We start from the raw sequence: 15,346 nt of genomic DNA, 5'->3' as shown, positions 1-15,346 counted from the left end.
CCGAAATTATGCGGCCTGCACTCGTCGTGGCCGTAAGTATGAAAAACATTTCTACAGTGATTCTGAGTGGGATAAACTTCAGCACAATGAAAAGAAAATAGCTCGAGAAATTAAAGAGACTGAAGAGCAGATTAAGCAGTTATTTATAAAAATAAAATACCTATAAAAACATCGGAAGTTCCTTAAGAATTGCGGTGGTCGGATGCTGGATCACAACTTAAATATACTGGATTTATTAAATGGTGAGGATTCTCTAAGCACCAAGAATCTTCAGAAGCTGGAGTATCTAGTTAATAAGTACAATACTGCTTAACTTACTGCTGTATTAGATAATTCTAGTCTGACTTAATTAGTTGGTTCCTCTTCCTTCTGGACAAACCTTGACTTATCTGTTAGTAATACTTTTCCATAAGCCGGTAACAGCCTGTTAAATTCTTGATAGATTTCCATGTGTTTTCTGAGGTATTATAGTCTTTCTATTTTATTAAATAATGTGATTTACTACTAATCTTCTTATAGTCCAGAATTCTTTTGACTTTATATTCTTGTTCGGTGTTATTGTTAATTTCTATACTTTCTGTGATTCTAACATTCTTTGGTGCGGGTTCTAATAATAAGATATAAAATATTAAATAAATTCTGTTTATTAATTTTAGTAATCTTAGCTTATAATTAATTAGTTTTTTCTTTTCTTTAATAATAAATGGTCCTAGTTTGTAGTGGTCGAGTTTCTAATTTAATTATTTTATCTTAATATTTCTATAGAGTAGAAATACTTTCTTTCCTTTTTTTAGATCAGGTTTCTTTCCATGTCAGTAGTCGTAGTAGATCTTGCTCCATAGGTTCATGAATTTGATATTCCGGGATAGCTGAACATGCATGTATCCTGTAAATATAATAATATCTTCAGTTATATTGGCAACTGGTTGCTTTCTCAATGGTGTTTCCAAGAATCTTGGATGGTAACCATATTTAGCATAAAATAGTAAGACTCCAATGGTTAAATAGTTAGTATTATTATATGAGAACTGTACTATAGGTAATAAATCTGTTTAATTATTCTGCTGGTAATTAATATAATATCTCAGATATTACTTGATTATCTGGTTAACTTTTTCTGTTTATCTGTTTGTCTGAGGGTGATAAGCCGTTGTTATTTATTTTTTAATTTTCATAAGATCTGTAAGTAATCTCCAGAATTTTAAAATAAACAGTTTATTTCTGTCTGATATAATATACTTTAGCATCCTGTGGTTTATAATAATATTTCTTAAGAATAGTTCTGCCATCTGTATTACTGTTATTGTCGTTTTGCTTGGTATAAGATGGATATATTTAGTGAGGCGATCAGTGATAACTGTAATAGTATTATATTTTTTTAATTCAGATAATAGTCTGACGAAGTCAATCATTATTTATTTCTATAGTTATTATAGTACTTTTTATATTTATATTTATCTATAAAATTAATGCCTCGCGGGCTTATCTTTAATATATATCTCGCATTATCTAATATAATCGCGTATCTTTTGCCTGAGGTTTAGAATATAGTAATTTTTAGTAATTATTTTTATAATTTTCTCGACTCCTAGGTGGCCCCTGAGTAATTTATTATGGTGTATAATCATGATTTCTGTTCTCATGTTGGTTGGCATAAAGATTAATCCGTGAAAATAGACTAATTCTTTCTTATTAATAGTAATCTTGTCTGGTGAGCCTTTGCTCATTTCCTGGAGTGTCTTGTCAGCCCTGGTAGCGTCAGCTAGTTATTTAGTCAAATTACTGCTGATTTCTAGTATTACTGTGAGATTAGCTTTATTATAGCTGATTAATTTATTCTTATTCTATTTTAGAATAGCTGGCTTGATAGCCTTTTCTTCTATTTCATAGTCTGGTCTGTAACTTAGCATGTCTGCGTGTCTATTTTCTGTTTCCTTGTAGTATATAATACAGAAATTATACTATAATAAAATCTTTACCTATCTTACCTGCTTTCTAGTTAATTCTTTAGTTATTATAAAGTAAGTTAAGTTCTTATAGTCTGTTTTTATAATAATAATATATTTTACTTCTTTAAGATAGACTTTCTATTACTTGAATATTACTACTATAGCTAATAATTCCTTGTTATAAATATCATAATTAAGTTCTGCCTGGACTAGCTTTCTTGAATAGAATATAATTGGTTTGGGTTTCCCGTCATCTCCTGGCTGCGTCATACGCATGCCAATGGTATAGTCCGATATATCAGTCTCGATAGTAATTTCCTTTTCTGGATCGTGCTGCACTAGCACTGGTGACATGGTAAGTTAGTATTTAATATCTTCAAATACGTGCTGCTGTGGTTCTTTTTATTTATACTCTTGCGTCTTTTTCATGAGCTCGAATAGCAGTGTCATGTAGATAGCATATCCGTCTATAAATTATTAATAGTAATTAACTAATCTGATAAATTGCTGGAACTCTTTCAGATTTTTGGACTGAAACTAGTTATATATAGCTTGTACTTTGGTTCGCTCGGTGTGGATTTCCTCTGTGAATATCTAGTGTCCCAGAAACTCTGTTTCCTGTACATGGAATTCGCATTTTTTCAGTTTATATTATAATTAATATAATCGTAGCTTATATAATATAAGTTTTATATGCCTGACATGTTCATCCTCGGCCCTCGAGAAAACCAAGATATTATTTAAATAAATAATTATAAACCTGTTAAGATGTTCCCCTAATACCTTATTAATAAATTATTAAAATGTCGCGGGTGCGTTGGTTAGCCTGAATAGTATAACTAAGTATTTAAAATATCTATATTTTATTTTAAATACAGTTTTCCATTCTTCTCCTTTCGTAATGTGTATGCAGTAATACGTGTCTATGATATTAAATTTAGTAAACTATTTTACCCCTTGTATCTTGTCCTGGATTTCCGAGATCAAGGGTAGCGGATGATAATCCTTAATTATAAAAATATTAAGTAGTTAATAGTTTATATATAGTTATAAGATTTTATCTTTCTTAGTTATAAATAGAACTCCATGTCTTATAGATAATTTAGATAGTCTGATATTATCTTTTATTAATTAGTTATTAATATAATCCTGTAGTATTTATAATTTTTTTTCTGATATCAGATATATCTTCTTGTATTCCAGTTTTTTTTCTTTCTGAAGAGAAATAGTGTGGTCATGCTTTTCATGCTAAGATAATTCGGATTATTCTGGCTGTCTGAACAGATCCTTGAATCTCTTATATTATAGCGGAACGTACAGGTCGTTCCTAGTCACAGCTCAGAGTTCTTATAAATATTCTGGTCCTGTGTTGTTATGCTCAGGTCTCCACTCGTCCTGGATCCCTTGACCTGTGTTGCTGGATCTAGGTCCTCGGACCTGTGTCTCATCTTCTGAGTCTGTGCTGTCGGTGCTGTATTCACAGTACTTGTTTATTGTTGTTAGTGCCTATCCTGATAATTCCTTAAGCTAATCTCTTTGTGATGGCTTAGTTGCTGCTATTACTTATATGATAATACTCGAGGTGCTGTTTTCCTCTGAGTTTCCTCCAGTATCTGGCGTGTTAGACTTCCGTAGTATTTTTAATCTTTCTATAGGTTGCTTAGTCCTTGCTTCAGCCTCGTGCTGCATAGCAGGCTATACAAATCCAGATCCTATATCTGGTCCTTGTTATTGCTATCTTGAATAATTATAATTCATGAATTGGAGACTGTCAGTCCTCCAATCAATCTGTAGATTATGATTTCTGAGCCATGGAATTTTTAATATAATATTATACCGTCCTAGTGGTGTCACGTCGAAATCTATATATTCGAAATAATCTGTTACAGCCATAGATACAGTTCCTGACTTGACTATTAATATGAGAGTTTCCAGGTTCTTTCTATTCAGTTCTGTGATTGGTTCTGGCTTCGCCTTTTGTTTTCCGAGTATCCCAAGTTGCTGCATAAATTATAGATACATATAATTTCCAGTTGTACCAGAATTTACTAGTATTTAAGCTGTTTAATCTAGTACAGTTACCTGGATCTTTATATATCTCCCTAATTCAGTGGCTGCTAATTACTATTCTAACCAATTGAATTTATTCTACTTAGATAATTTTCTTGGAAATCTTGATTCTTTGATCTTTGCAGTGTAATATATTATACACTGGTCATCGTAACACGCTAGCCAATACATGAACTCGTGATATGGGTGTCGTTGGTACCCTATATACAAACAGTTTAGATTATAACATGGATAATACTCCTGTTTAATCTTGACTATATTTAGTACTTCGGGTCTGTATCCTGCGATGTACTTTTAATTATAATGCGCGGTGCACATGTTAGTGTAGCACATAATCTAAGAAAGTTCGTCGTATTTCTTATATCCAGGATTTCCTTTAAAGTATATACACATGTATTCTAGATTATTATACTATAGATATACTCCGAATACTTCCTTCTTTTAGCTGACCGCGTGTAGTTACTGATAGTAATTCTTATTATTATATCTGCAGTAATCATATATTCTTGGATAAGTAGAATATCTTGTTAGATATTCCTTCTACATCTTACTCCATGTCTCCTAATATCTGAGATTCCAATGTAGATAGTATTACATGAGTTTCTTCAGTTCAATACAGAATCATGCCGGGTTTGTTTGGTATTTCATGATAACTTTGTCTAATTAATATATTATATTATCTTCGTCTGGTTCTTGGTTTTTCTTGTTGCTGTCTCATTGCGTCAGACAGTTTTTGCTATTTCCTAATAGAATTTTTTCCAAGATATTTAATATATTAATAAATTTCTTCTCGCTGGGTTCGAGACTTTTCATCTGCGTGCTGTACTCTTCATTCAGAAAATTAAACTTATTCTAAATTATACCGGGGTATTTATTTTCTAGAGCTGGCTTATCGCTGTTGACCTCTGCTAGCTAATTAAATAATTCATAGGGTTGGTGGGTCTTATTCTAGGCCTCTTATTACTTTGGTAATATTATTAGCTTATTTATTATAGCCTGTCGCCTTAACTAATCTTGGTATATCCTGCTAACCAGTATTAGTAATTATTCTTGTTATATGGCTCGCAGCTCCTTGCTACCTTGTAACAGTGCTGTAGATTTTATCCAGATTTCTGCTAGTCTGATACTGGTATCATAAGCTTTTTTAGCCTCTTTGCTTGGTCCTGACTGACCTTTATCTGTTGCTTTTAGCTGTTTCTGAGACTGTTACCGCTGTTATTTATAGTCTTTTAACTGGTAATCTGCCTTGCTGTAGTTAAAGCATAAACAGTCTTTCTTATATCTTTCGAGTTTCTTCTTGGATACTCCGTTTTACCGAGTCTGATGCTGCGTTGTATCCAGCTCTATTAGTTTTGGTCTGTAGAGATCTTTATATTCCAAACTTCTAGACTGTGCTGGTTATTTATTATTAGCTCGGTAGCTCTATTGGCTGTTTTATTAAAATATAGATTTACTAGTCTATCAGTCTTTCTTCTGTTTTATATTATACTTGTATAATTTATTGTTGATCTTGACTATTACTGTAATTATTTATTATAATATCTCTGGCTGCTTTTACTAGATAAGTTTTTTTTAGATCTCTATCTTAAGTTCTTTCTTAAATTATGTAATATAAGCGTCCTCGTTCCAGTCCAGGTGACTGATAACTTACAAGAACTTGGAGGTATACTTAAATACTGATCCAGTCTATTTAAGCTGCTATAACTTTCATTCAGCATTGCGTGCCGCGTTGATATCTCCGAATATTTGTTCAAGATATTCCTTGAATCTGGTATAGCTAGCAAAGATTCTCTTAATATTATTATCCTGTTCTCCCACCGGTTTCTTCTGGTAATCGCGGATGTATGGTTTGAACCAATTGAATACTATTCCGGTTAGGTAGATGAATGCAAAGAAGATCTTATTAATCTCATTTCTGAGCTTTTCTTTATTTATATTAAGATATAAGTCTAATTAAGTTAAGAAAGCCCTAAGCCTTGATCAGTTACTATTAAATAGTTCCGGTAACTGGACTTTAATAAATTTGACTGCTAAGTAACCTTCGAGTAACTGGTTTTATTACTTCAAGGCGGTGATACTTTCTTATAACTGATTAACCATGTCTATTAATTCTTATGCTACTAGTATATATAGTTACTCTCTCTCTTGGGCACTGGAGCCCTGCTGCGGAGTACGTGGCGAGTTTGAAGTAATTAATATAATAGATAGTTATAACAGTGAATACTTGTATTAACTGGTATTTAATATATTAAACCTTAGGATTGCTTTCCTGTCCCAGTTAGCTTAGCCCCGTTGGTATTCATACCATCGAACTACATCAAGATGGTATCAACTGATGACTATCCAAGAAACAACTAGTTCGTGGATAAGAGAAAAGAAGTAAGACCGAATAGTACCACGCAGTTATTTATAAATAAATATAGATAAGTATTCTATAGCTAAGCTTCCAAACGTATAGTTACTTAAAGATAGTAGAATTAAGTACGAAGAATAGAATTAATTAAATATATAAGTAAGTATCCTTATATATCCTATTCTCTGTATACTATATCATATACCATCGGGTCTGCCGTATACCAGTATAGTAGTTATAGACCATGATGGTATGCTGTATACCATGTATTCGTTCATATACCGTAATCACGTGGTGCGAGGCCGTTCCGGGCGTCGTATTGGCAATCCGCGATTGTACTAAATAACAGTTTGGTTTTGCCCGAGCGCTGTCCTTATCGGCGCTTTCTGCCTGGCGAGTCCGCCTTACTAGTAGGTTAACTAGCAGGGGTCCGTAACAAGAATTCTGGGTACTGAGAGTATCTCTATAAATATAATCCCCAGTTTTTATTTTATAATTCTTAATATCTTAGATCCTAATATGGGCAGTGCTGCATAATCTCTTTAAATTCTGGATAGAATTACACTGGATTCTCCTTGAATTCTTTTATAATACAGTTTAATCAATAAGAGATGTTTCTTTCGTCATCCTCTTAGTTTTCCTTATTTTTATTCCGGCATGTCGGGCATGATTTACTGGTTTCTGATAGAGATTTTTCTGGAATATCGGGTATTTTACTAAGTCTTTTCTTATTAGATTCAAGACCTTCTAATTAAGTACTGTATTTTTTATTCAAAGAATTAAACTCATTTTAAATTATATCAGGGTATTTATTCTCTAGAACTGGCTCATTGCTGTTACTGACTTCTGCGGGCTAATTAAATAGTTCGGATAGTCAGTAATTTTCTCGTGATTCTGATAGTACTGTTAGTTTATTTATGGTAGCCTGTTACCTTACCCGGTTCTGGTATATTCTGCTTACTAGTATTAGTAATTATTCTTGTTGCGTGGTACGTAGCTTCTTACTACCTGGTATCTGTATCACGGTTTCCGTCCATATTCCTGGTAAACAGGCAGTAATATTATAGACTTCTCTAACCTGGTTTTTAATGGCTCTCAGCTGTTTCTAGGACTGTTATTATTTTTATTTACAGTTCTTTAATTGATAACCTGCTTTGCTGCAGTTAAAGTATAAGTAGTTTTTTTTATACTTTTCAAGTTTCTTCTTGGAGACTCTGTTCTATTAAGTCTGATACTGCGTTGCATCCAGCTTTATTGGTTTTGGTCTGTAAGAATCTTTGTATTCTAAATTTCTAGACTATACTAGCTGTCTATCATTAGCTCGATATTCCTGTTAGTTATTTTATTAAGATATAGACTTACTGGTCCACCGGTCTTTTTTCTGTTTCATGTTATATTTATATAACTTGTTATCAATCTTAACTGCTATTATAATTATTTATTATAATATTCCTGGCTGCTCTTGCTAGATAAGTTTCTCTTGAATCTTTATCTTGAGTTCTTTCTTGAATCATGTGATATAGGCGTCCTCGTTCCAGTCCAGATAATTGATGATTTGCAAGAACTCGGAGATGTACTTAGATACTGATTTAATTTACTTAAGTTGCCATAGCTTTTGTTCAGCGTTGCGTGCTGCGTTGATATCTCTGAATATTTATTCGAGACGTTTCTTGAATCTGATATAATTAGTAAAAATTTTCTTAGTATTATTATTCTGTTTTCCTACCGGTTTTTCCTGGTAGTCGCGAATATATGGTTTGAATCAATTAAACGCCGTTCTAATTAGATAGGTGGACGTGAAGAAGATCTTATTAATCTTATTTCTAAGTTTTTTCTTATTTATATTAAGATACAAGTTTAATTAGGTCAAGAAAACTTTAAATCTTGATCAGTTATTATTAAATAGTTCCGGTAATTAGATCTTGATAGATTTGACTGCCAAGTAATCTTTAAGCAGCTGGTTTTGTTGTTCCAAGGCGGTAATACTTTCTTATAACTGATTAATTATATCTATTAATTTCTGTACTGTTAGTATATGTGGTTAATCTCTTTCTTGGGCACTGGAGCCCTGCTGCGGAGTACATAATGAGCTTAAGTTATTTGATATAATAAATAGTTATACAGCAAACACTCGTACTGACTGGTACTTAATATATTAAATTCTAGGATTACTTTTCTGTTTCTGTTAGCTTAGCTTCACTGGTATACATACCATCGAACTGGATCGAGGTGGTATCAGGCTGATAATCTATTTAAAAATAACTAGTCTTAGATAAGAAAAGAGAAGTAAGACTGAATAGTATTATATAATTATTTATAAGTAAATACAGACGAGTATTCTGTGGCTAAGTTTCCAAATATATAGTTACTTAAAGACAGTATTATTAAGTATGAAGAATAGAACTAGTTAAGTATATGAAAGAGTATTCTTATATATCCTATTCTCTGTATACTATATTATATACCATTAGGTCTGTCATATACCGCTATGGTAGTTATAGACCAGGATGGTATACCGTATACTATATATCTATGTGTATACCGTGGTCACGTGATGCGTGGCCGTTCTGGGCGTCGTAGGGGTAATCAGGAATTCTACTAAATAACAGTTTAGCTCTGCCCGAACGCTGCCCTTATCGGCGCTTTCTGCCTGGCGAGTCCGCCTTGCTAGTGAGTTAACTAGCAGGGGTCCGTAACACTCTTCCTCAGTTTTCGAGAAGATTAGGATATTATCTAAATAAATAATTATAAATCTATTAAAATATTCTTCTAATATCTTATTAATATATTACTGAAATAATACAGGTGCGTTGGTTAGCCTAAATAATATAATTAAATATTTAAAATATTTATATTTTATTTTAAATACAGTTTTCCATTCTTTATCTTTTATAATATATATATAATAATATATATCTATAATATTAAGTTTAGTAAACTACTTCGCTTCTTATATCTTATCTTAGATTTCTGAGATTAAAAGTAAAGAGTATCAGTTTTTAATTATAATTATATTAAATAATTAGTAATTTATATATAGCTGTAAACTATTATTCTTTTTTAGTATAAATAGAACTCTATATTCTACAGGTAACTTTAACAGTCTGATATTATTTTTAATTAATTAATTATTAATATATTCTTATAGCGCCTGTAATTTCTTTTCAGATATCAGATAAATTTTTTTGTATACCAGTAATTTTTCTTTTTTAATAGAAATAGTATAATTATGCTTTCTGTGCTGAGATAATTCAGATTATTCCAGCTGTTTAAATAGATTCTTAAATCTTTTATATTATAGTAGAATATATAGGTTACTTCTAGTTACAGCTAGAAGTTTTTATAAATTCTTTAATTTTATATTAATATGCTCAGGTTTCTGTCTGTTTTAAATTTCTTAATCTATATTATTAAATTTATATTTCTATATATGAGTTTCTTATTATCTTATATTATTAGTTTTAAATTCTTATTCTTAGCTCTCTGGTTCTATAGTCTGGTATATATAAGTCTAATCTCTGTTAATACTACTTAGATATAATTTATAATATTCTTATAATATATTTAGTATTTATTCCAGTAGATATACTAGCTTATTAATCTACAATGGTTTTATTACTGCTAATATTTATTTTATAATCTCAGAGATATTATTTTCTTCTAAGTTTTCTATAGTATCTAGTATATTAGGTTTCTGTGGTATTTTTAATCTTTTTATAGATTACTTAGTTCTTATTTTAATCTTATACTATACAGTAGATTATACAGATTCAGATTCTATATCTAGTTCTTAATAGTATTATTTTAAATAATTATAATTTATAAATTAGAGACTCTCAGTCTTCTAATTAATTTATAAATTATGATTTCTGAGCCATGGAATTCTTAATATAATATTATACTATTTTAATAATATTATATTAAAATCTATATATTCAAAGTAATCTATTATAGTTATAGATACAGTTCCTGATTTAACTATTAATATAAGAATTTCCAGATTCTTTTTATTTAATCTTATAATCAGTTCTGGTTTTTCTTTCTATCTTCCGAGTATTCCAAGTTACTGTATAAATTATAAAATAAAGCAACACTTCGGTGAAAGAGCTACCTCTTTTGTGGTTGTTGCAATGCCGCTTTTACGGTCCTTCGACACCGACGCTCTAACTCTATTTCGATTGTTACCTTGGAATTATCCTCATGGCGGCCCACCCCGGTTCCCCACCGTGCGGGTGGACGGGAGCCCTCAGTCGACAAAGTAACGTGGAGCCTACCAGCGTTCTCTAGCTGGGGCAACCATTCATCGTGGACTTCATGTCGGCCATTCCACCCTCTGCTGAAATCCGCAGAACCCATATGAATCTTCCTCAGCAATACAGCACCCCACACGACGATTCTTCAGGGGGTGGCAAAACCTACTGTATTGGCCTGGCCGGCCAGGCATTATGTTCCTGCTTGTTATGAAGACATATAAAGGGCCAAAAGCTCTCTCCAGCCTTCTTCGGACAGAGAAAAATTCAGTCAACCAGGCGATGAGACATCCACTCCAGGCTCCCTTCCTCCCATTTCGTGATGCACATGCCCTTGGCTTTCACTTGAGAAATTCCCTATTGGCACCTGCTTGACATCCAACTACCCTGCTCCTTCCTCGCGCATCCTTCTCTATCTCTCCTCCCCTACCATTTCCTACCCTACCCTTCCCTATCTTTCACTTGCTTGCCTGCCGTTCCAAATCTCCCCTGGCGTTTTAATTATACAGAGGAGGCAGATGGACATCTCTACGATGACTCAGTTCCAAGAGCAACTGCACCGCCACCAATATAGCGATGGTGATAACAGGAGATACGACATTTCTGAAAAGCACCAGGAAATCGGAATAGATAGACCGGCCTATGAAGGTGCGGATAACGACGATAGCAGAAGTGATTCGCCAGAACATGAGCTTGTTATCAACCTGGGCCGAAGTACTCAACGTGACTGGCTGCAAGAGGAGAGAGACCTAGACGACTCCATTATCCAAGGGCGGCAATATGACGATGACACGATTCGCCTCCAGAAGAGAGTGTGGAACCTCTGGTGCCGGTAGGAACATACTGATGCGCATTATCGACGTAAGGCTCTAAGTGGGTTACAGATTCTGCGCGGAAACTAGGCGTGATGCACTGGAATTGCTAAGAGCTGATCCACCAAGCTTAAAAACACTATATACCTTCTTTGACTACACAGTTACCACTCGTCGTCGGTATATCAAGGCGGCATCAACCTTGCAGACGTACTGGAACATTTGGACGCAACTCAGAAGAGAGAAGACGGGTCTGACAATTCCCTCGCAGGTCAAAAATGGAATGGTTGGGGTATGAGGTCCCATATCCATGCTTCACGCACCTTACTGAGGGCTGACTACATAGGTCCGAGATCAACTAACGAAGAAGCATAAACTTCGGACAGAATCAAAAGAAAAGCCCATACTGCGATCCGAAGATGTTTTCGAATTACTGAAGGTGCTGTGGACAACCGGAACCGAACCATGGGACCCAGTACAGCTTGCTCTGATTATTCTTCTGGCCGGAATAACTGGACAACGACCCGGGGCACTAGTGTCTTTAAAGCATGCCGACGTAGCGATTACCTTATTTCCTACCGGCCGAGACAGACCTCACATGGTTCTGGAAGTAAAACCGCGCAACACTAAAGGATATAGGGGTAAAAAGAAGCCATGGTATGTTCCTAATTGCTGTACAAAGTGCTCAAACATCCAGTTTAACAGATACAGCCTGGAAATAGGTATTCCTGAAGTCCCAAGTGAGCCTTGTTTGCTGTTCTGTCCCAAGACATTGTTTCTCGGGCTATTGATGCGCAAGTCTGCCTTTCGACATCTCCATATCAGTTCTGACAGGCAGTTGTATGCGTTACAAGTGTCTGAATGTGCTGGTTCGCTCACCCTTCGCCCGGCTGACCCTGATGCATATCTTTTCGATATCTCCGCCAGGACCCTAAACAGTTGGCTCAGGAGACTCGGCGAAATTACCGGGTTCAACCTCCCTATCACTCCCTACTGGCTGCGGCGGGGCGCAGGGGAAGCGGCCAATAGCAGCTGTAAGTGTTTGAGATACTGTTCATGGAAGAGGCATGACTAACTTTTCATCAGGCGAAATTAGTGAGGCTCAACAGAACCTTCTACTGCAACATGCATCTGGATCGGTATATCAGAAGAATTACCGACCTGACTATCTACCGGTAGACTTTAATGCCGCCTGGAGACAACTCAAGCCACAGGTCATGATCATTCGAATGGCCAGTGGCCAAAGTCGATCGATAGACCGGCGACGGCCCATTGACCTTAGCAGAGCGGAGGAAATCGAAGCTAGAGCCAATCTCTTAGTAAGACGTCGCTTGAAACGCTGGCTCAAATACAAGCAGAAAATTCAGCGGAAGCACGGAACACTTGCAAGCGCTGCAGGAACACCCCTGTATGCTGAAGCAATGAAACAAAGAACGAGGTATTATACCGCACTTCAGGCATCTCGTCGCGAGATGAAGGAGAAAATGCGGTCCCGGTTTAACGAGGAGCAACCGGTTCAGGATGTAATTCGGCAAGTTCATGGCCTTCCGTTGGAAACATACAACGTGTGTGACGATGTTGCCCTCTCCCAGGAGAGACAGAAAGCGATTGTTATTCTTTTCCGTTTCGCGCCAACTTCGGAACAAGACGAAACAAACTGTAGAATTGCAGCTGTGGATGCAGTGTCACAGATTGGTCCTAGCCTTACGTCACGTCTGAGGGCTATCCATTCGAGTGAGGGGCTTCCAGGGTGGACTGCAGCAGGCCTAGGTAACAAGTGTGTTACCATACGACCACTGGAGTGTCTTCTTTGCTCAATATACGGCGTGCGAGAAAAGCCGTTCAAATCCGACTTCAGCTTTAAACGCCACATTAGGCGAGTACACTACGCGTGTACTCGATGCCCCGACCCTGCTTGCCATGAACCATTAAATGAATGGTGGGAAATTGCAAATCATATGCGATTTTATCACATGTCTCCCTGAACTTCGTCGTGGACAACTTTATGATACATGGATTGAACCTTTCTAGTACAGCGAGAAGAGTTTGCTGTGTTCATGTCTACCAACAATGATGGCTTTGTTATGTAACAACCACATTATGAGCAACCATCAAGTGTCTCGAATCGTGCACAGAGATATCTTCAATATATTTATATTACTATTTACTATGGTAGAGTTGGTAATGTTAAATCTCGATTATACCTTGGACTACTCTGCTTCAGCAATATGCAGCCAAGTACACCCGGGGCTGTCCTAATATACCCTATGATTGTGAATCAAGGTAATCAGCAGCCTTGAATCATTATCAGTGTCTACAGTGATTTTATTATAGTAGTGGGTTCCTGCATTATTCCTGAACCCGGGTGCCACCACTCATGCTCTTCAGGTCTTCTTTTTCAGCAACAGTGGGAAACCTCCGACGTCGATAGACGCTAAACTGGCACTTGATAACGATCATTCGACCTTGTAATGTATTGTACCAGAAAGCTCTATCATAATACCCACATTGGCCTGCAATAAGGGTCTCGGGTAGTTGTTCATCTCTACTTCGTAAAGTACTTCTATCGCAGGAACATTGACAGGGGATATTCTAGCCATGAGTGTGGAAGGTTCAATATATCATATCCTTCATAGGAGGTATAGTCGCTTATTTGAACAAAGTCCAGTCTCCTAGGTGAAAACACAGTTATCATGCCTTATCCAGAGTGATGCGGCATGAAAGCTTTAGAAATATATAAAGCTATTAGAATTGATCGAATGAGACCTGACTGGGTCTCCCCATAAGTAGGAAAGTGTGGGATAAAAATAATCCAATTGGGCCCTGAGTGAAATTAGCTCGAAGAATTATTTAAGATATCTGTGTCGTCTATGATGGTTCTCTGTTGGTTGTGGCAGTGGTTTGTCCGGGTTTTGCCGGTCGAACTACTATGGTTTCCTTAAGTTTTTCCTCAAACGAGGCAGGAAAGGCTAAGAAATGAGCCGGCAGAGCTTACTGAAGGCGGACGGACGATGGAGGTGGTTGGGTCCGGAATTCACTGGCACCAGAGGAACTGACATCTAAAAATTCGTGTGATATCATGTTATTGGCATTATTGCTACAAATCGCAATCTCTACCGGTAGAAGGTAATTGCGATATGCAAAGATCTTAGTAGTCACTTGACATCAGTGCCGACAAGCTAAGACACTTCTGAACTGATTTATCTAGCTATGATACTAAAGTATAGCTTGAAGACATCAAAGCTCATGATCATCAACTATTATTACGGTGTTTGATTAAATTGTGCCACGTTCCGTCACGGACAGTTATGAGTGGAGATTGCATATGAGAGACTTACACGCAGGCATGGACGGCCTATTCGGTATGTTACGAGGCATATAGACATGCCTTGAAAAGGCTGGTCGAAGAATCTGAGTTTTTATTGGGAATTTGGCATTCGGCTCAAGATATAGCTTTATACGGCCAGCCTGGATTGTGACATACTGCTTCCCCTAGGATGCTCCTTCTCAGCCCAGGCCCCACGGTTCCACTTCCCCAGCTTGTTGACATCCTGACAAAGCATGATACTTTAGTTATATGAAAAGTGTCCGCTTCGATAAGGGCTCAGCAGCTCTTATAAATATGATATAAAACACAAATTAAAAGCAATACATCTACAAGGGATATTATCTTTATTACCGGGAACTTTAATGGAGTATGCATACAGGATGCACGAATCTACAAACACAAGTCATGCTTATCTTTAGCCTTCTAATTATTATATTTGACAGTTATGCGGTCCACCCCCCTGGTAGGATTACCTGATATAATTAAATTAGGGTTAGGGTTTTAGGGTTTAGGGTTTTATTAGGGTTTTAGGGTTTTAGGGTTTTAGGGTTTTAGGGTTTTAGGGTTTTAGGGTTTTAGGGTTT

The 15,346-nt window shown here is 35.8% G+C and overlaps 1 protein-coding gene across 1 annotated transcript; it reads left to right on the top strand.

The window, feature by feature from the left end:
* Positions 1-11,155: 11,155 nt before the first annotated feature.
* BDQ94DRAFT_184430 (DUF3435 domain-containing protein) lies at positions 11,156-13,419 on the top strand (the record flags this gene model as incomplete). The annotated part of the gene is made up of 4 exons (XM_026774638.1): positions 11,156-11,454; positions 11,507-11,726; positions 11,781-12,468; positions 12,521-13,419. The coding sequence occupies 4 exons, from the start codon at positions 11,156-11,158 to the stop codon at positions 13,417-13,419; spliced, it is 2,106 nt and encodes a 701-aa protein (XP_026620589.1).
* Between the last annotated feature and the right edge of the window lie 1,927 nt (positions 13,420-15,346).

This window comes from Aspergillus welwitschiae (genome assembly GCF_003344945.1).
Source record: "Aspergillus welwitschiae strain CBS 139.54b unplaced genomic scaffold BDQ94scaffold_56, whole genome shotgun sequence".
NCBI lineage: Eukaryota > Fungi > Ascomycota > Eurotiomycetes > Eurotiales > Aspergillaceae > Aspergillus > Aspergillus welwitschiae.
The sequence above is the reverse complement of the archived record's forward strand: the minus strand, read 5'-3'. Positions and strand labels throughout refer to the sequence as shown.